The sequence below is a fragment of the Microcaecilia unicolor genome, chromosome 1 (assembly GCF_901765095.1).
Source record: "Microcaecilia unicolor chromosome 1, aMicUni1.1, whole genome shotgun sequence".
NCBI classification, from domain to species: domain Eukaryota; kingdom Metazoa; phylum Chordata; class Amphibia; order Gymnophiona; family Siphonopidae; genus Microcaecilia; species Microcaecilia unicolor.
The window spans coordinates 698,507,612-698,530,651 of record NC_044031.1 but is presented as its reverse complement, the minus strand read 5'-3'; the positions used below and the strand labels follow the sequence as shown (position 1 = coordinate 698,530,651).

Here is a 23,040-nt window from a genome sequence, read left to right as displayed (position 1 = left end):
TATATGATTTATGTTGTTAACACAGATTTTAGTGCACTCCTATTAAAACTTCTGTTTTCTTGGCTGGGAAATGTTGAAAAAAATATTATTTTTTTCTGCAGGACAAGCATGCTTTGTTAGATGTGACTCCTAATGCAGTTGACCGTTTGAATTATGCTCAATGGTATCCTATTGTAGTATTCCTCAATCCAGACTCTAAGCAGGGTGTAAAAACAATGAGGATGAGACTGTGTCCAGAGTCACGGAAAAGTGCCAGAAAACTATATGAACGTTCCCACAAATTGCGCAAAAACAATCATCATCTGTTCACAAGTGAGTAAATGAAAAGCTGCTGGTAATAAGAAAATTAGACCAATTTAAATTTAGGTTTGGTTGACATCCAGCAATATGTGTAGATGTATTGTTTTATTGATGCTGTAATAACCATACTGTATAGCAATTACTGTTCTGTTGTAAACAGCTTTGGGGCCACAACACTGTGGCAAAAGGCGGGGTATAAATGTACTGAAATAAAATAAATGCACATGCACAAACAAACCTATTCATAAGTTGATGAGAAGAGGCCATGTGCTAGAAGCTGTGAGCAAAGGTAGGCAGGAGTCCTGTATCTGCCCAACAAAAGATGCTGAGAGGTGAGGGTATGCAGCAGGAGGGGAATTGCCTATTGAGTAAAAGGCCACCAGAACTGTGGGCATTGTGAGGCCTGCCTGCTGAAGGAGAGTTAGGGAGCTGTAAGTAGGACAGACTGTAGAAAGGTAGCCCTGGGCCCTCCTTCCACATGAACTTGCTACCTGTAAACTACCAGTGATTTCTTTGCTGGCACGCTGTTTTGTTAGTGTTACTCAAGTTTAAGCTCAGTGGGAACTTTGTTTCCAGTTACACAGAGTGCACACCTGGTGGTTTTCTATTCTAGTCAGTGTACTCTGCGAATACTATTTGTGACCCCCTGAGGCAGGTGCTTTGTTGCGCCGAAACACGGGCCATGTCGGGTCCTTTGTGCAATTAATAGTGTTTCGCAACATCATCTCCTGAGTTGGTTTGTTCTGTGGTCAACCTCTACTCTGGTTGTACTGTATTTCAACATTTGAAAAATATAAAAGTAATATATATATCTTTTATTTTTTTAGCCAACATTAATATGAACTCGATGAATGATGGTTGGTATGGGGCACTAAAGGACGCAATTCAGCAACAACAGAGCCAATTAGTTTGGGTCTCAGAGGGCAAGGTAATTATGTGTTATATTGCTATGCATTTGCATATACACTTAAAATAATTTACAGCTAAATATTTTTCTTGACGTATGAGGAAAGTTAAATCATGACTTAAAACTTCGATAGTAATTTTCTGTGTGATGTCTTAAAAATTTTTTTTTTTTTTAAATAACATGAGCAACACACACCTTTGTGCCTTTATAAAACAGGTTCATACAGTGACACTAATAGTATTCAGATCCTCTCATGCAAGTTTCCACTGGAACATTTTCATAATAGTCATTTTCTCCATATAAAACAGCTTTATATGTGGGGAAATACTTTATAAAATTACCCTTAATGAGGGCATTTGTAAAAGCATTTCTATGAGTGAATAGTGGTTTATTCACAGAAATGGGCCATTTGAAAATTGCCATTTGCATTTTAGCAGAGGTGCTCTTCAGGGTTAGAGCAGGGATTAAAACAATTCTTTTAATTATTTTCAAAAGTACCCACATAAAAAAGAAATGCAAGTATCTGTGGGACCGTTCTTTTTTTTTTTTTTTTTTTTTTTTTAAACAACTTTCAAAGTAAATATATCTGTGGACTTGTGTGGCTCCTATTGATTAGTACAGTGTTTCTAAACTTTGTCGAACACCCCATAAGTCTAACAAATTTCAACTGAGTATCTTTGAGTTTCGATCAGAGATTTTGACAAGGACATTCCAAAAACTGACATTTTAATCATCAAGTGGAAAATAAAATTATTTTTTCTGCCTTTGGTTAATTGTGTTGGTCTGAGCTCTGGCTTCTACTTTCCTCCATTTTCTCTCTCCTCCTTTTCCTTTCAGCCTTTTTCAGTTTATTTTTCTACATCTGTCCAGATTTAATTCACACTTACTATCCAGTCTTCAGTTTCCCTGTTTTTACTTCTTCTCTCTACAGCTTTCCATCTCTCTCCCTCCCCTCTTTCTCTCCCCATCCATCAAATGCCTCCCTTTCTCTCCCCATCCCATCCTTCCATGCAGCATATCTCTTCTCTCCTTTGTCTACCCTTGTATCATATCTGTTTTCCCCCTCAGCCACTACTGCTGCTGCTTCTCCAGACGAGCAGCATCAGTGGCAGGCCTGCAGTCTTCATGTGCGTGCTATCAGAATGGATGTCAGAGGGAGCAGGCATAGGCAGAGCCGACTACACACACATGTATACTTAGTCCTGCAACTGCTTTGTTTTGCCGCTACTGGTGTTGGTATGGTGAAGCAACAGCAGTGGTTGGCGTGGCAACAGGATGGAGGTCTTATACTGCACCGCAAACTCCCTGCTGAGTGTATTGCATGTTGAAAACCTATGGCTTAGTACATTCAAATGAAAAAGGCTCGTCATATAAGCAGATGGATAAACCTATGCTTGCATTTTGCATGTAAGTGTGTATTTGTGCATGTGTTTGGTTAATAAAGCAATTTCAGAGTAATTGAATTGTTTTGAAAACTTGTTAGAGGCACATGACATGCTTGCTCAAACCTGACTAGTTTACTGTATAAAACATTCAGCTTGAATAGGAATAGAATGCATCTTTTATTTTCTTCACATGCAGCAAGACGTAACTTAGGACTGACTTACTGTGTTAATATAGTGTTTCTTGTGTATTAATGGCTGATATTAATGAGATGCAAATGAGGCATGCATTACTGCATGCACTGAAGTACATGTACTAATGTGGATGGAATTGCAAATATAACATTTTTAACATTTTCACTGTGCTTCTATGTAACTATTTTTTTTAATACTTTTGATCTCATTACACCATTGGCCCCTTACTTTTGATAGTACATGCACATATTTCAAACTGCACCTTCAGGAAAACAGCGGAAACAAATACTTTTGTTAACTGTATTCATTAAACTGTCTTCTCACAATTTTTAGGTACAACTTGTCTGGAATGTTTTTACGTTTGGGGAGCGTGCCAGGTGCCCTTGACCTGGATTGGCCACTGTCGGTGACAGGATGCTGGGCTAGATGGACCTTTGGTCTTTCCCAGTATGGCACTACTTATGTACTTATGTACTTATATAATGAGTAATAATAGTTTGCTAATTTGATATTCTGTTTTCACTGTTGACAGGTAAGGGTAAAGTCTTTTTGTAATGGGCAGTGAGGTCTAGGGCTGTATAGAAAAAAATTTGCCATCTTACTTTCCTGGTTGAGGATTTGACTTTTTGTTAAAAAAAAAAAAAAAATTGTGTTTTGTCATCAATATTGTGTGCTAATTTCCAATAGCATACCCTATTCTTCAATAGAGAGTGCTATTTCTCAGTGGCATATACTTTTGACAATGCAAGAGAACATCAAAGTTTCAGGAGGTTTTCTTATTTCATTTTAAAAACAATATGAAACCTAGGAAACGTCAATTACATTTCTTATGTTTCAAACAAATACACATCCCTAGTGTATTTCAGGATTGGAGAATGGGAACAAAACTATTATTTACTGAACTCTGTATTTTATTGTTACACCCTATATAAGTGGCATTTTCTTTAGGGATGGACAAAATCTTGATCAGAGATTGTGATTAGAAAAGAAATTTCAAAAAAATTGTGGCTGCTTGGAATTTGTTGAATGTTGTACTAAGGCCAGATTAAAATCTTAGGCTAAATTTTAGATGCCTAGAGCAGGAGTGGAGGCTGCCTACCCAGCTCCTCTTTGTCCTCACCAATTTAGCCATCTATCCTTTATGGGTTTTTTGTAAGAAATGGGTAATAAGCTTCTCTGCCTTAGTTGCATTAGTAGCTTGGAGTGGTGCAGAGTTTAAGAATTGGTTCGTGTTATGGCGCCGAGATTTGACCCATAGTGCCCTGGAAAAAACAGAAAGCTGAAGCCAAGAGTCCTTTGGTTTGTTCCAAATGGAGTAAGGAAATTGTGACAGAAGTGTGGGCAGTAGTGGAAGCTGCTTTACAGCAAATGTGTGATCAAATTGAGGCTACTCATGAACTTTTTGGGTAACATGGATCAAGAGTTTGATGCTCAGCAACATTGTGTGGGAGTACTGGAGACTGGGGCACAGAATGCATCACGTGCTATGGATCAGCTTCAAATCGACCTCAAGCAGATAGAACACAAAGTGGAGGATATGGAGGGCAGAGCTCGGCGCCATAATTTGCACCTGGTTGGCCTTTGAGTCCCTGAAGGATGCAGATCTGGTGAATACATTTTCAAGACTTGGCTTCCTTAGTCTTTGAATTTGACATCTTTTGAGGACACTTTTAAAATTAAATGGGCCTGTCGGATGATCATTAAGACAGGTGGTCAGGCACGTCCCAGGGTGATTGTTTTTTGTGTTCAGCATTTTGTGCACAAGCGAGCTGTCCTCCAGCCTTGCGTGGTGGACAGTGTTTGGACTATAATCATCAGAAAGTTCTTTGCTTTTAGTATTATACTACTAAAGTACACACTCAATGAAAAGCTTTTGCTCCTCTGTGCACTGAGCTTTATGCTCGGCAGAGTTCATATGCCAAGATCTTAGAGAGAGTGCATATTCTCTGTCTAATTAACATACTACATAAACAGGGGATGTGTGTGCATTTGTGTAACTATAGATGTATATACAATTCTGAATTAATTTAAATAGTCTTCCAGGTATCATTTTATGTATTTATAAAATAAGAAAATCTGAGTGAACAGTTTTTATAGGATAAGATTTGTGCATAATACCAGAAAACAATCTCTAGAACTTTGAGACTTTCTCTATTGACAAGCAGAATAAATCGTTCACACAAGTGGGTGATGTGATCTGATGGCGAAAACAGAGAGCATTTGGTTAGAGTTGAGTTCATAAATCCCCTCACTCCGTTTCACCCAGACACAGTATATTTGTCACTTGTCACTGAAGGTTCTTCTCCCCCCCCCCCCCACCCCCGGATATAAAAGATACGTTTGGGACGTTTCCCCATCTCATCTGGCCGCAACCTTGGAGTCATCTTCGACTCCTCCCTCTCATTCTCTGCGCATATCCAGCAGACAGCCAAGACCTGTCGCTTCTTCCTCTTTAACATCAGCAAAATTCGCCCTTTCCTCTCTGAACACACCACCCGAACTCTCATCCACGCCCTCATTACCTCTCGCCTTGACTACAGCAACCTTCTCCTCACTGGCCTCCCACTTAGCCATCTATCCCCACTTCAATCCATCCAGAACTCTGCGGCTCGTCTTATATTCCGCCTGAACCGATACACTCATATTAACCCCCTCCTCAGGTCGCTTCACTGGCTTCCGATCAGAAACCGCATTCAGTTCAAGCTTCTCCTTCTCACCTACAAATGCACTCAGTCTGCAGCCCCTCATTACCTCTCCACCCTCATCTCCCCTTACGTTCCCGCCCGAAACCTCCGCTCACAGGACAAATCCCTCCTCTCAGCACCCTTCTCCACCACCGCCAACTCCAGGCTCCGCCCATTCTGCCTTGCCTCACCCTATGCGTGGAATCAACTTCCTGTGGCCCTACGCCAAGCCTCCTCCCTACCCATCTTCAAATCCTTACTCAAAGCCCACCTCTTCAATGTTGCCTTCGGCACCTAACCTTAGACTGCCCCAATTTGACTGCCACTACTTGATTGTCTGTACATTTGTCCATTAGATTGTAAGCTCTTCAAGCAGGGACTGTCCTTCTATGTTATATTGTACAGCGCTGCGTAACCCTAGTAGCGCTTTAGAAATGTCAAATAGTAGTAGTAGTAGTAGTAAATTGAGCTGAATCTTGCAAACTACTACTTAGATATGCTAGGGAGGCTTCTTGTCATGGACACCTACCAGAAGTGCTACTGCTTCCTGGTACTGGACTGTGATATCTGGAGCAGTGCTTAGTGCACCAGAATGTCACCAAGGGCAAGATGCTTCTGGAACTCCATCTAGACACACTATACCTCTGAAATAATACAAAGAAGACACAGAAAAATTCATCCAGGAAGCCCTCGGGGGTCACTGCTAAGAAAGACACATTAAAAAAAACACCTGTAAAGGATCGAGGCTCTTTAAAAAAAAAAAAAAAAAGAAGCGAGCTCCTGAAACAGCACAGGTCAAGGCACAAGGCAAGAACTATGGACAGTTACCTGATGCAAGACCTTGACAAGTATTGCATCAGGAACCTCTTGGCCTAGGACAAATACTAAGGGTGCGATAACATTAGCCGCTATGGAACCCGTAGTGAAGTGTTTACCTTATCTTCAGAGATAGGGACTCTACCAGAACTGTATAAAAGAGGCATCTGTGAGGATCAAAAGTTATCTGATTACCTTATCAGATCCAAGGTGATACTGTCTCGGTGCATCTGCTCAGCTCGTACCCTCTGCTGGACTTTGCTACTTTGCACTACTGGGACACGTAGAGTTCTCCTGCCAGCGTGACATCTCTGGACCTGCATCCTCTCCAAGGGGGAGGGGGGAAGACTTCATTATTAGGTTGTCCGCCCAGCTATGTTGTTGCTAGTGGATAATTTAGGAGGCATTAATCGAGGCCTGTAGGGAAAGTGTTTGATTACTCTGAAGACAAGTGTTTTCACAGTAACATAAAGAAATGTTTACTGTATTTTTCTGAGTTACCTAGCATTGGTGCATTAGTCTCGCGTTCTAATTACCTCTGTTTTTATCTTTGGCTGTTCTACTTGCCTTAAATAAATTAGCCTTTATTTTTATAATAATTGGCTTATATCATTACTTGTCAGCTTTAGAATTCATTTGAATGGTCAGAGGGACATTAAGTAAATAGAGTGCATGCCATTACAGATTTTGGACTAGATTCTATATATGGCGCCTGAAAAATCGGCATTGAAAATATTTCCACATAGGCGTATTCTGTAAGCAGCGCCTAGATTTATAGAATACAGCTAGTGGCCATGCCTGTGCCTAACTCTAGGCGCATCTATTTACACCAAGTAAAACTGTAAATACCGGTGCCTAAATTAGGCGTGGAGCACATGTATTCTCTAACCCTAACTCTAACCATGACTGTCTTACTCAACACCCTCACTTATCACCCCTACCACTGCAATTTCCCCACCCCTAGCTGTCTGTTCGTCTGTCCAATTTAGATTGTAAGCTCTGTTGAGCAGGGACTGTCTTTTTATGTTAATTTGTACAGCGCTACGTAAGTCTAGTAGTGCTATAGAAATGTTTAATAGTAGTAGTAGTAGTATTCTCTAACCCTGTGTGTAGTTTTTCGGAATGCCCGTGGCCATGCCCCCTTTTTGGCAACACCCATTAGAATTTACGTGTACCACTTTACAGAATATGCCTAACAAGTTGTATGCGTAAGTTCTATTTAATGCCAATTAATATCAATAATTGCTTGTTAAATGGTGGTTATTGGTGTTGGACTCATTAAGTAATTAAATTGTGTGTACAAATCCAGACTACGACCAGATATGCGCACACAATTTCAGTCATGCTGTATAGAATCTGGGGATTTGTATCCCTCTTTGCACTAGTGCTGGTAGGAGGCAGTAGTCTGTATTGCTCCTTACACTTGGCACAGACCGCCACCTCTGTAACGCTTAAGCTGCTGATGTAGAAGACTCTGCAGCCTATTTTACAGAAGGCTGGTTGACTCTATGTGTAAGTCACATTTCTGAAGAAACAGGGATCTTGTATGTGAGAATTTACTGTGAGCCAAAGTGGAGAAGCATTCCGTGCAGTCAAGGAATAAAGAATGTTACTTGGTGCAGAAGTTTGCTTGCTACTAGTCATGGACTGTATTTTCACAAGTGGTCATCCTAGAGTCGGAAATTAGTAATAAATGTTTGTTTGACATGCATGAGAAGTCACCTTTGAAAATAAGATTAATATTGGATGGTCAATAGGTCTAATTTCTTGACACTGTTAGATTATGTTTATCAGCCATTTACCCAGCTCACTGTAGCTCCCAGCTAGGATTTGTTTTAAAAAGCAAGGAATATTTTGAAGGTGATAGATTTATAACCAGATCAGTACAGAAGATAACACTCTCACTAGACACTCTTATAACTGTCATCATTCTTCAGAGTCAGGCTTCTAAAAGGATTCATGTGAGATTCACTAGATTGAGTTGACAGGACTCCATTTGCCTTGTCTAAAAGTGTCTTGCCACTGGAAGATCACACACGTATCCAAAGTTTGTACAAGAAATTGTCCAGAGAAGTGTGTTAATTCTGTTCCACCTAGAGCAGTTTATAGCAGTTGTTTGATATATTTAGCTTATTGATGGATCCAAAGAACCTATTATGTACATTGGCTATTCCACGATATGGTGCAACCTGGTATCTTTTGCTTTTGTAGCAAGAAAGTTAGACCTCAATATGAGGTGCCAACAAGTACACATTTTTTTTGTATTTTTTTAATGTTGCAGCTACCACATCACTGTGTAGGAGCAGTTTGCCCTGAAGAAGGCAAAGTACTCTGAGGAGCACTCCACCAGGAAAATATCCAAAAACCATGATTTTGTCAGCAAGAAGGTGTTTCAAAACCCAATGCTCAACTCAAGGATTGTAGCTCATCAGCTTTCATAGTGAAATGTATGCTCCAGTGACCCCAGAAATGCAAACCCTACTGAGTCTGTGTCTCAGGAACACAATAAAACATATCTAGACTAGCAGTCCAATGCTGAAGAATGTAGAACAAATGTAGCATATAAACCTTCACATCAGCTTACTTTGCCACTTTGTCATCTGAATCAATGTTCTATATAAACAAGGAGCTGAATCTTTCATCATCTGCAGAAAGGCAGTAAAGATCTGGATCTGGACTCTTTAACAGGTGATCTTTCAGTGACATACCTTTGGGTGGTCAGAATGTGATTACAGACAAGTTGCAATTGCTGGAACCTTATGAATGGTCCTTCAAGAGTGAGATCATTCAGCAGTGCAGTGCTAAATTAGGGAATAGGGCTCCTTTATACCGCTCCACCAGTATCTAAAACAGCAGTGTCAAAACTGCAATTCTGTAGTGCAACAAACCAGTCAGGTTTTCGGGATGGTACAAAAATGAGCAGGATCAAATAGAACACAAGGATGACATGGAAATGAAATCATTGTAGAGACAGAAGAATTAACACAGCCACTTTTTGGCCTCCGCTTGCATCAAAGGTATGATAGGATCTACAAAACATACAAAACAAATACACTTATTACTACTACTTATCATTTCTATAGTGCTACTAGAAGTATGCAGTGCTGTACTCTGGACACGAAGAGACAATCCCTGCTCGACAGAGCTTACAATCTAATTAGGACAGTCAAACAGGACAAATAAGGGAATTAAGTGGGAATGATGAAACATGGGTACTGAAAAGTGAGTAAGGGTTAGGAGTTAAAAGCAGCGTCAAAAAGGTGAACTTTTAGCCTAGATTTGAAGACTGCCAGAGCAGAAGAACAGGTAGTTAGTTTCAAGGAAGAAAGAAAATGTTTCCTCTTCAGTGATTTCAGAAAAGGAGAAAGTGTGGCAGAGGTTGAAGGAGGGTTGTGAGACTAGACAAAGGGAAAGAAGAAGTGGAGGTGACTTGGTTGAGAATTCAAGTTTAATCTTGTGAACCTTATCATGAAAGAACTCAGCCCAAGTCTGAGGAGAAAGTGAAGGGGGAGTTGGAGGTGAAATCACTTTGAGGAGAGAGTTCAATGAGATGTCGAGGGTTTGAGCCAAGAGAATTTGTCAACTGGATGTAGTAATCCTGTTTGGCAAGTGAAAGAGCAGACTGGAAGGAGGTCAACAAGAATTTGAAATGTATGAAGTCAGCGTGGGCACAGGACTTCAACCAAAGGCATTCAGCAGGGTGGGCACAGGAACGTAGGTAGCGGATTCTAGAGGTCAACCAAGGCTGGGGTTTGGGTACACCTTACAGAACGGGGAATGGGAGGAGCAAGAGTATCCAGAGTAGAGGAGAGAGTAGTAGTGTAGGAAGCGACAGCCTCATTGACAGACTTTGATAACTTAGCGGTTGAGAAGAGATTTGAAACACTGGATGACAGAGTAGAAGGGTCAATAAACTGTAGGAAGCACATGACAAAGTACTGCCAAGCTTTAACAGCAACAAAACAAATATTTCAATGCATTGCACAGGCTGCCAATTCAACCTAGCAGCAGTTCAGTATAGTAAATAGACAACTCAACCCCCACAACTGAACCAGTCTGCCCAGTCTAAACTGAACTGCAGTGATTTTGCTGCATACTTTGCCAACAAAATTAAAAGTCTCTGCCAGGATTTACAAGTTAACCTGGAGTACACAAACTCGCCCTTTCCTGATAGAGATAGATGGGGCACGTTTAACCCAATGACAGAGGAGACCCTTGACAAAATCCTAAGAAACCTTCGACCAACTACCTTATCCCTTGATCCCTGCCCATTAAAGATAGTACAGCAGGCAAGTATGGGCCTCATAGAAGGCGCCACAAAAATTGTGAATGCCTCTCTTTCTAATAGGCTACTACCAACAGCATTAAAAAGGGCAGTGGTTCAACCATTGCTAAAGAAAAACAACCTTGACCAGGACAAACTTGAACGTTACCAGCCAGTATCCAACATCCCATTTATAGGGAAACTTATAAAACAAACAGTCTGTGTTCAACTTAATGATTGGCTAGATCCATGTCAATCTGGATTCAGACCCGGTTATGGAACAGAAACTGTCCTCGTATCGCTACTAGATCTTCACAGAACCTGAGACGGGATTTGCCTCGGTGTTAGTACTGCTAGATTTCTCAGCAGCTTTTGAAACTGGATCATGATATTATGCTAGCATGGCTGACAGAAACAGGTATCAGTGGAACAGTACTTGCCTGGTTCAGATCCTATCTATCAGGCAACAATCCATAATGTTTGGCAGCAACTCATCACCACCATGGGCACTGACCCATGGGGTACCACAGGGATCGATACTGTCACCTATTCTGTTCAGTATCTACCTCAATCCACCAGCTGAGCTGATTCGGTCAGTGGACACTCAGTTCTACATCTATTCGTATGATGTGCCGCTACTCATACCCATTGAGCCTGACTTACCTACAGCCTTAAATAAATTAATTACATGTTTAACATCAATTCAAGAATGGGCTAAACACAACAAACTTTGTGTGAACCCAAGTAAAACCGAGTTTCTCTGGGTCCTTAACACAAGTGGATACATACCTGACATCAAAATCTCTTTTGGGAAGTACAAACTTCCTCTCAAATCACAAGTCAGGAACCTTGGTTTACAATTAGATTCAACACTTACTCTGATTCCCCAAATCCAAGCAACCTTCAAGAGCTGCTTCTACTATTTGCAACAGCTACGCTGCTTCTCTCCTTACATCGAGAAGGTAAATCTTATCCCAGTTGTGTTTGCCATGATACCATCAAGACTGGATTACTGTAATGCACTATACAACGGTCTGACTACAAAGGGCCTGCACCAACTCCAGTTGATTCAGAATGCTGCAGCAAGACTCGGAGAAGGTTGCAAGCGACCTGACCACATCACACCATTTTTGCAAAAGCTTCATTGGCTACCAGTACAATACAGGGCTAAATTTAAAACTCTGTCTTTTCTTTAAGGCCCTTAAAGGAAATGGCCCTGAGTACCTGAAGAATAGGATAATCCTTTACACTCCACCAAGGACACTAAGGTCCTTTCAAGGAGTATCACTAGCTATATGATACCCGTAAGCAAGCCTTCTCCGGAGTAGCCCCCACACTCTGGAATGCACTGCTTGAAAGTCTCCGTTTAACACAAGACTATGCATACTTCAGGAAGCAGGTGAAAGCTTAGCTCTTCAACCAGGCCTTTAATGGAAGAAGTAACTAACTTGTTAGTCTCACTCGCACACACAAGGAGTGACACGGGCTGCACATACTGCAGCAGAACATATTTATTCACTCCTACCCTAGCTGAGATAATATTTAACCATTTCTCTGACCTCATGTGCAACTTTCTTTAAACGTGGAGGAGTGGCCTAGTGGTTAGGTTGGTGGACTTTGGTCCTGGGGAACTGAGGAACAGAGTTCGATTCCCGGCACAGGCAGCTCCTTGTGACTCTGGGCAAGTCACTTAACCCTCCTTTGCCTGCCGCATTGAGCCTGCCATGAGTGGGAAAGCGCAGGGTACAAATGTAACAAAAAAAAAAAGTTACCTTACTTTTTAACTCTTCTTACCTATATGTTTTATCTTTGCTTATACTCTTCACGATCAATTAAAATGTTCTGTTACATATTGTGTTGACATTGTAAGTAGTATACTATGCCATACTTTGTATTTGAATATTTTTACTGCTGTAATTGCCCTTTTGCTCATGTTTGATCTGTTCTTACTGTACACCGCCTTGAGTGAATTCCTTCAAAAAGGCGGTAAATAAGTCATAATAAAATAAATAAAGTAATAAATGCATTGGTTGAGATTTGACAGGACTGGGGAGGAGAGTGTTTGTGTGAAAGTTATCAGATGATGGTCAGAGAGGGGAAAAGCTGAGGCGCAGAAACTAGAGGGTGAGCAGTTAGAGAAGAAGATAAGATCAAGACTGGCCATTCTGGTGAGTGGGGATAGAGGAGCACAGTTGGAGTTTGAAAGAGGATGTGAGAAACTGAGAAGCATAAGAGAGGAATCATTAGCATGAATGTTAAAATCCACAAGAAGGAGGGAAGGAGACGAAGGTTCAAGAAAGAAGGAAAGCCAGGCATCAGTCAGTGAGAAAGGAAGAAAGGGACTTATCAGGGGGTCGATAAATAACTGCTACTCGGAGAGGCAGAGGAGTGAATAGACAGATGAAGTGGACTTCGGAGGAAAACAAGCAGTGAGACTGAGTGGAAGAAGAGGTTGAAATCTACAGGAAGGTGAAAGTAGTAGCCTGACATCACCTCCACGTCCAACTGGGCGAGGAGTATGGGAGAAAAGGTAATCTCCATGACACAGGGCCGTGGCTGAAGCAGAGTCTTCAGGTCAAAGCAAAGTCTCAGGGCAAGCAGATGAACAGTATGAGAGGTAAAGAGGTAATGGATGTAGGAAAGTTTGGTTTAGACAGAGCGGGCATTCCAGAGAGCAGATGAGTGAGGCAGGGAAGAAGGGAGAGGAGAGGAACAGAAATTAGATTGGAGACATCACAGTGTGACCTGCATGAATAGGATGAGAGCTGATGTGGAGAAACATAGAAACATGACGGCAGATGAAGGCCATATGACCCATCCTCTTTAACCCCTAATTCTTCCTATTCCTAAGCGATCCCACATGCTTATCTCATGCCTTTTTAAATTCTGGAACAGTCCTCGACTCCACAACCTCCACAAGGAGGCCATTCTACGCCTCCACCAGACTTTCTGTGAAATAGTACTTCCTTAGATTACTCCTAAGCCTATTCCCTCTTAACTTCGTCATATGCCCCCTCATTCCAGAGCACTCCTTCATTTAAAAACGGCTCTCTTCCTGTACATAAATGCCCTTGAGATATTTAAGTTTCTATCATGCCTCCTCTCTTCCAGTGTATACATGTTGAGGTTCATAAGCCTGTCCCTATAATTTTTGCGTTCAAGACCGCTTACTAATTTCATAGCCGCCCTCTGGACTGACTCCATCCTGTTTATATCTTTCCGGAGGTGCGATCTCCAGAACTGCACGCAGTACTCCAAATGGGGCCTCACCAGAGACTTATACAACGGCACTATCACCTCCTTTTTCCTGCTGGTCATGCCTCTCTTTATGCACCCAAGCAATCCTTCTGGCTTTGGCCATCACTTTTTCTACCTGTTTGAAAGCTTTAAGGTCATCAGACACAATCACCCCCATGTCCCGCTCTTCCTTCGCACACTGAAGCACTTCACCCCCTATACTGTACCATTCCCTCGGAGTTTTATGACCCAAGTGCATGACCTTGCATTTTTTGGGATTAAACCTTAGTTGCCAAATATCGGTCCATTCCTCTAGCTTCGCTAGGTCCTTCCTCATGTCATTCACACCCTCCAGGTTGTCCACCCTGTTGCAGAGTTTAGTGTCATCCGCAAAGAGGCAAACCTTACCAGACAACCCTTCCGCAATATCGCTCACAAAGACGTTAAAAGAGCCGGCCCTAGGACCGATCCCTGTGGTACTCCACTGACGACATCCTTTTCTTCAGAGCAAGCTCCATTTACCACTACCCTCTGTATCCTACCATTCAACCAATTTTTAACCCAATGGAGGATCATGATTGGGATTGATATCCGCAGCAGAGAGCAAGAGAGTACAGAGAAGAGTAGGAGAGGCATGTGAACAGCAAAGAAGGCGAGATGTACTCACATAGAATGGAGATGGTTGAATGGAAAGAAGAAAATGTTGAAGGTTGAAAGCTGAGAAGAAGGGAGAAGACAAAAGAGATAGTGAGATGATGAAAGCAGAAGGTGGGCAATGTGTTTCTGCAGTATACATGGTTTCAGATGGAGAAAGAGATTGGAAAGGGATAGTACCAAGAAGAGAAAGTGTTCTGGAACTATAAGAAGTAACTGAGAGAAAATGCAAAGTGTATAGAGAGAATGCTTTGACGTGCGGCATCTGGAGCAAAGGCCCTGGGAGGATCTGGGTGGACCTGAGGAGTCAGCCCAGAGAAGGCTGTGTGGATATGCAAATGGGCTGCAAGTCTTTCACAGCACCTGGAAGACAGCTGGTGGGAGTGTTGGGCACCTCCACCACGCATCTCCCAGCCAAGAAAAAGTGTACCAGGGGTTAGACCGAAGCCAGCATTATATATATATAATATATAGAGAGAGAGAATCCTAGGCAATCATTCGAATTGTGTCTTGTTTTGCAGACCTCCAGGTAACTGGAATGAAGTTCAGACTAACTTCATGGACTTCATTTCAAACACATGTATAGCCAACTCCAATGTACTAGTGCTAGGAGACATCAGCCTTCACTTAGAAGACCCAAACTCAATCAACACACGAGAATGTAAGGAATTCCTCCACCTATGGGATCTCAAATGGCCTCAAATGAAAGCAACCCACGTCAAAGGGCACACACTGGATCTCATCTCACACAAACTTTCAACAGACCAGAACTTAATAATAACAGATATTAAATGGACAGGAACACCCTGGTCTGATCAATACAAACTAAACCTATCCCTACACTGGCGGAAGAAGGGATCATACCAAACCCAAGAACATACATCCTACAGAACAAGAGATCATGTAGACACGAAAACATTCTGGCAACTGATATACAACAACGAATGGACAGCACAAACAGACTCCATATACTATCTCTTGGAATGGGATAAAAGATGCAAATGCATACTAGATGAAATGACACCCTTACGAACAAAAACATCATGTAAGCACAACTCAATACCATGGTTCAACAATGAACGGAAAAAACTAAAAACACAATCCAGGAAATTCGAACAAGCATGGAAAAAAACAAAAGACGAACACACACTCAACACATGGAAACAATCACAAAGAAAATACAAATACGCAAAAAGACAGACCAAAAGATCATACTATAAAACTAAAATAGGGACAGATTGCAAAGACACGAAGAAATTATACCAACTCGTGAACAAAGTCCTAGACACCAACTTGGTCACTACAACGAATACAGACATTCCATCTGCAGGTAAACTTGTAAGTATTTCAATGAAAAAATTGTAAACCTAAGCAACACACTACCTCATGACAACACTGACATTCAAAACTTCCTTAATGAACTGGACCCAACTACTGGAGAATATCCGGCTGACCGAACCTGGTTAAACTTCACCCTCCTTACCGTCGATACAGTTGCACAGGCGATCAGCAGGTTCTCCAACACTCACTGCAAACTAGATACCTGTCCCAACTACCTAATGAAATCCGCCCCTGACTGCTTCATAGCAGACCTCACATCCCACCTAAATTACATGCTTCTTCAAGGTCTCTTCCCTAAGGAAAATGGCAATATTCTACTCACCCCGATACCAAAAGACACCACAAAAAAAAAAAAAAAAATGAAATCACTAACTACCATCCAGTAGCATCCATCCCGATGTCAGTCAAACTGATGGAAAGCATGGTAACCAAACAACTTACAGATTACACAAACAAATACTCAATACTACATGAATCACAGTCAGGTTTTCGCCCCCTCCACAGTACTGAAACAGTACTAATCACCCTTCTAGCCAAATTCAAACAGGAAATAGCAATAAGCAAAAACATCCTTCTCCTCCAATTCGATATGTCCACCATATTTGGCATATGGTAGCCAAACAACTTACAGACTATATACACAAATTCTCAATATTACACAAATCTCAGTCAGGTTTTCACCCCTTACACAGCACAGAAACAGTACTACTCACTCTCCTATCCAAATTCAAGCAGGAAATAGCAATAGGCAAAAACCTCCTCCTCCTCCAATTCGACATGTCTAGTGCGTTCGACATGGTAAACCATAATATACTACTAAGATTACTAGATAAATTTGGGATTGGTGGTAACATACTAAGCTGGATCAAAGGTTTCCTAACCACAAGAACATATCAAGTAAAATCAAACTCAAACATATCATCACCATGGAAAGCAGACTGCGGAGTACCACAAGTATCACCGCTATCACCAATCCTCTTCAAACTAATGATGACCCCTCTAGCCAGGACCCTATCCAACCAAGGCCTTAATCCATTCATCTATTCAGACGGTCACAATATACATTCCTTACAAAGCTAATCTGACAGAAATCACCAACGAAATCGAGATCAGCTTGAACATCATGGACTCTTGGGCAAATGCATTTCAACTAAAACTCAACAAAGAAAAAACACAGTCTTGTTGTCACATCCCAACACAGCGTGGACAACCACACAATTATCAACACCCCAGACTACACCCTCCCTATCTCAGACAGCCTGAAAATCCTCGGTGTTACAATGGACCGCAACTTAACACTAAAGAACCAAGTGACATCCACAACAAAGAAAATGTTTCACTCAATGTGGAAACTCAAACACGTGAAACAATTCTTCCTGAGGGAAACATTTCGCAACCTGATACAATGGTACTAAGCCATGTTGACTACTGCAATGGAATTTATGCGGATATAAAGAACAAACCTTAAACTTCAGTCCGCTCAGAACACATCAGCCAGGCTTATCTTTGGAAAAACCTGATTTGATAGTGCAAAACCCCTCCGCGAAAAACTACACTTGCTCCCAATCAAAGAACGCATTGCTTTCAACATCTGCACACTTGTTCACAAAATTATCTATGGTGAAGCTCCGGGATACATGACAGACTTGATCGACCTACCAACTAGAAACACATCCGAATCAACACAAACGTACCTAAATCTGTACTACCCAAGTTGCAAAGGACTCAAATACAAATCAACTTACGCATCCAGTTTTTCCCACATAAGCACACAATTGTGGAACGCATTACCAAAAGCCTTGAAAACTACATACGACCACCTACACTTCCGGAGATCACTAAAAACGTATCTGTTTAAAAAGGCATACCCTACCAACCCATTATAAATGCCTGATCTCTGCAACACAACAAAACTAAAATACGGAATGGACATAACACAATTCTTCTGTTGTATGATGACCTTATGTGGCTGTACCACATGAACTTTATCTTATCTCAACATCACTCTGTATTTGTTTACACTGGAGTCTGCAAACGCATCTCCGGTACTATGTAAGCCACATGAGCCTGCAAATAGGTGGGAAAATGTGGGATACAAATGTAACAAATATTTATTAGGATTTATTTATACCTTTTTGAGGGAATTCACTCAAGGTGATGTACAGCAAGAATAAGTCAAACATAAGCAATACACAATTAACAGCAGTAAAATATTCAACACAAAGCGCAGTAAATTGTTTTAATAGACTATAGGGTGTAAGCAATGATGAAACATAAAGATAGATAAGCACAAGCACTTAGACCAAGTGAAACCTGGTGTAAATCCTGGCGTGCAATTTGGTTGCGGATCTCCAGAATTCTGTAACACTGTGCACGTCTTTTGTGAATGCCCCTGACCCGCTCATGTCCCTCCCATGGCCACATCCCCTTTTGGGTTGCACATAAGAGGGTTTAGGTGCAGATCTTTATAGCATTGCATGCAACCAGATCTTCGTGCAGATCCAAATTTGTGCCAGTTAACATCAATAATAGTCAATTGATTGTTAATGGCTGCTTATCTAATCTATTTGGGTGTTATAAATGTATGAATACATGAATATTTTCTTATATAGCTGATGCATAAGGTGGGATGTCATGTTGGTGTACCACTACAAAATATTGAATAAAGTGTAAAATTATTTTAACAAATTTGTGAACGTGAAATCTTCAAGAGATGACTACTTTTAATAAATGAACATCTTTTTACTGGTGATGGGCATCCCATTGTTCAAGAACTTTCAAACACTTTTTTTCATAACATTTCAATGCAGCCTTTACAAATTTCAAAACCTTTAATATCTTCCCGTCCCTCACCTCCTATTAAATCTCTTCTCCCACTCTATTGAACTTGTGCAAAGTGTTTTTGTTCTTAAAGTCTTCCACACCATGCCTACCCATACCCATCCCCCTGTTATTTTTTGTTTTTTAAAGATGATGAAGAATTTCAAGTTTCTTGTATTAAAGCAGAATAATATTTGAACTTCAGAATTAAAGCCAGTGGGTCAGTTTGCAGTTGTCAGCATACTGTGCACATTTTTTAAGTAATTTATAACAATCATATTAGTTCACATGGAGGCTCGTTTTCAATGCACATAGACTTAAAAAGTTACATAGGTTACTATCAGGCTCATTTTCGAAAGAGGACGACGCCCATCTTTCAACATAAATCGGAAGATGGGTGTCCTTCTCACAGGGTCGCCCAAATCGGTATAATTGAAAGCCGATTTTGGACGTCCCCAACTGCTTTCCATCGCAGGGACGGCCAAAGTTCCCAGGGGCATATCGGAGGCGTAGCGAAGGCGGGACTTGGGCATGCCTAACACATGGACGTCCTCAACCCATAATGGAAAAAAAAAACGGCCTCCCTGGACGACTTTACCTGGTCCTGTTTTTCTTACGACCAAGGCACATAAAGGTGCCTAAACTGACCAGATAACCACCAGAGAGAATCGGAGATGACCTCCCCTTACTCCCCCTGTGGTCACTAACCCCCTCCCACCCTCAAAAAAAATCTTTAAAAATATTGATTGCCAGTCTCTATGCCAGTCTCAAATGTCATACTCGGGTCCGTCACAGCAGTATGCAGGTCCCTGGAGCATTTTTAGTGGGTGCGTGCACTTCAGGCAGGTGGACCCAGGCTCATACCCACCCTACCTGTTACACTTGTGGTGGTAAATGTGAGCCCTTTAAAACTCACAACAAACCCACTACCCACATCTAGGTGCCCCCCTTCACCCTTAAGGGCTATGGTAGTGGTGTATAGTGGTGGGTTTTGGGGGGGCTCAGCACACAAGGTAAGGGAGCTATGTACCTGGGAGCAATTTCTGAAGTCCACTGCAGTGCCCCCTAGCGTGCCCGGTTGGTGTCCTGGCATGTCAGGGAGATGAGTTCACTAGAAATGCTGGCTCTTCCCACGACCAAAGGGCTTGCATTTGATCGTTTCTGAGATGGGCATCCTTGGTTTACATTATCGCCAAAAAATCAGAAACGACCAAGTCTAGGGACGATCATCTCTAAGGATGACCTAAATTTCAGGATTTGGCGTCCCCGACCGTATTATCGAAACGAAAGATGGACGTCCATCTTGTTTCGATAATACGGGTTTCCCCGCCCCTCCATTGGGATGTTTTGCGAGGACATCCTCAGCAAAACTTGGGCGTCCCTTTCGATTATGCCCCTCCACGTAACTTTGTAAGTCTACGTGCTTTGAAAATGAACACCATGGTCTGATACTGGAGTGCAGCTGTTAAATTAGAATATAGAACAATATGCAAGGTAAAGTCTAGAATCTGGATTGTCTTGAGAAAAATAAATTAATTACAATAAATTTTAATTTTAAGTTTTTGCATTGCAGGCAGAAGGTGCTGCGGAGGATGACCTTGATTTGCACGATGACCGTCTATCCTACCTGTCAGCACCAGGTAGTGAATACTCCATGTACAGTACTGACAGTAGACACACATCTGACTATGAAGACACAGATACGGAAGGGGGTGCCTACACTGATCAGGAATTGGATGAAACCCTTAATGATGAGGCTGGGACTCCACCAGAGTCTGCTATTACAAGATCATCAGAGCCTGTACGAGAAGATGCCTCAGGAATGCATCATGAAAATCAAGCATATCCTTCTTATCCACCACAGTCTCAACCACAGCCAGTTGTTACCACAAATTCTCCAGGATTTAGAACAGTACCATCTCAGCAAGTAAGTACCAAATATTAAACCATGTAAAGCAGTGATTCTGCCAAAAATGTATGAGAATGTATGTATCTTCTATTTAGTTCATTTGACAATTAAAAAAAAAAAAAAACAACCCCTTACGGATCGTTTTTATGTTTTATTCCTAAGGATATTTTAGTATTAGAGATCTGCAGGGACCATTTTTGAGGAGATTGGGGGTATTCAGTTTATTACCTTATGCACATAAAGTGGTATTTATACACACAAAATGCAATTTTTACTTATTTAAACAAAAAAAAAATTAGATTGAACAAAAGCACATCCCAAATATTTAAAGCATTTTGAGAGCTTTTTCATCTTGGTCAAACCCCTCTGTCTCCATTTTGAGTCTAGAATTTATTGATTATAAACTTTTATGAGAAACGTACACAAACATCATGTTGCATGTACAGCCAGAATTAGCATACACAACCCAATAGTGGGCTCAAAGATGAAATTTACAGGGCGTATAGCATTGCTGAAATGTAAACAGATTTTATTCCAAAAGAGAAAAGGTAAAAAAGAGCTCTTGAGAGTCCAATAGCACACACAGTAGAGCCAAGGAAGGATAATAAGTTAAATATTGTAGTATGCATGCGTTATGTAAGATTAGGAGCAGAAGTTGAAATCTAGGAGCTTTATTCTGCATTGTTTAAATAATGGCCAGTTCATCATATATAGTATAAAAAATTATGTGGTTTATAAAAAGCTAATGTTTGACCTTGTTTAAGGGATGAATGAAATACCATAAAATGTGTCTGTTTTGATGGCATTCTCTTTAAAAGCATCAAATGAACCAGATATTTTAAATACTTCACAGAAAGCAGAAGCCTTACCTGCAATTCCTTACCTTTCCCCGTCGTCTGAAACAAACACTGCAATCACATCAGCTGCTGTTAATCCTAATATAAATCTAACTGTAAGAATGGAGGAGCCCACTCCAGGCCTCTACAGCTCATTTCCACCACAGGCTGGTCCCTTAAGATCACCAGGCTCTGAGGACATGCACATATTCCTAGATCAGGAGCCATCTTCACTATCGCTGCACGTAGATCCAGCAAAGGTACTTGTGCTGTATTGTTGCACTAAGATTCTATCTTTCCTGCCTGCACATTTTGCTTTGCTCTTTCTCAGTACTAAATTTTGATTTATGTTGTATTCAGTAGTGCCTTTAAATCAATAGGTGTTACATCCCCTCTTTTTTTTGCATGGCTTAAGAATCGGTTCAATTAGTTTCTTGCAGAAATTAATTGAAATTGGATGGCATTTTGGTTGGTTTGAAGAATGATTTGTAATGTTTGTCACCAGCTTTTTAAAGACATTTCTTAAAAGTGTTTGGTATAGAAACTTTTTTTTTTTTTGGTATGTCCGCTTTGATCTTCAGCTTGTTTGAAAAGGTATTGTAAAGAATGTGTGAGAGAACTTGGTGTCACTCATGTACTTATATATTGCTTTTTCTTTTTTTTAAATGACTGCAGTTTAATGTACCCTGACATATTTTGGTGTTAAAGCTATAATACTGCAGGCTTTTGTATTATAAATATTGGTCCTGTTCTTTTTCTGTGATAAAATTATTGAAATAGTGCCCAGTGTCTAACACTGCCTAATGCAGCAAGCCTCACTTCTCGTTAGGAAATGTAAATTTGCAACAAGTAGGGAAACACTTTCTATTTCTTCTGTTCTTCCTCCATTGTTGAATATGTTGATACACAATACAGGAATATGAGTAGGTGTCATATTTGCATGTCTTAAGGAAATCAAGAAATGCAGTTCACCTCGACCTTTTTCTTTAAGATTTTGCCAGTGTGTTAAATGCTTCAAGACAATGTCTTCTGTATGCAGATTTTAGTTTCATGCAAAGTGATCGACTGGGGAGAGTAAATTAAAGAAACAAACAACATTTCTCCTGTCTATAAAAGAATGTTGGTAATAATAAATTTAGCAATCCAGTTAATTAAGGGAGTGGCTATGGAAAATGATAGCAGTTTTAGAATAACGTTATGCTAGAAAACTCGAAGGGTTAGGAGTAACATTTAGAAAATATTTCTTCATGGAGAGAGTGTATTAAAATCATCTCTTACGAGAGGAGGTGGAGGCTAAAATTAAAGTGAAGCACAGAGGATCCCTAGTGCTTAACAAGCAAAGGAAAAGCCAGATATCAACCGTTCTCTATAGCAGTGGTTCCCAAACCTGGTCCTGGAGGCACCCTAGCTAGTCAGGTTTTCAGGATATCCAGAATAAATATTCATGAGAGAGATTTGCATGCACTACCTCCTTGATATTCAGATCTCTGTCATGAATATTCATTGTGGATATCCTGAAAATCTGAATGGCTGGGGAGCCTCCAGGACCAGGTTTGGAAACCAGTCTATAGCATGTACCAAGACAAGGTAAGCCTGTCTTCTGCTTATCTTCTAACATATTCTCTCTTCAGATTTGTCTGGCAATATCTCACTCTTCTTGGCTTTTCTTTAGTGACTGGTTAGAGAAGAAGTGAC

At 40.9% G+C, this 23,040-nt stretch overlaps 1 protein-coding gene across 1 annotated transcript in view; it reads left to right on the top strand.

Annotated features, from left to right (window-relative positions):
• The window catches only part of TJP1 (tight junction protein 1), a 232,339-nt gene that overhangs the window by 127,103 nt on the left and 82,196 nt on the right, over positions 1-23,040 (top strand). Inside the window, exons 16-19 of the mRNA XM_030191641.1 lie at positions 102-312; positions 1,128-1,228; positions 20,174-20,527; positions 21,363-21,605. Of these exons, the coding sequence (XP_030047501.1) occupies positions 102-312; positions 1,128-1,228; positions 20,174-20,527; positions 21,363-21,605 (909 nt within the window). The remainder of the gene's footprint in view (positions 1-101; positions 313-1,127; positions 1,229-20,173; positions 20,528-21,362; positions 21,606-23,040) is intronic.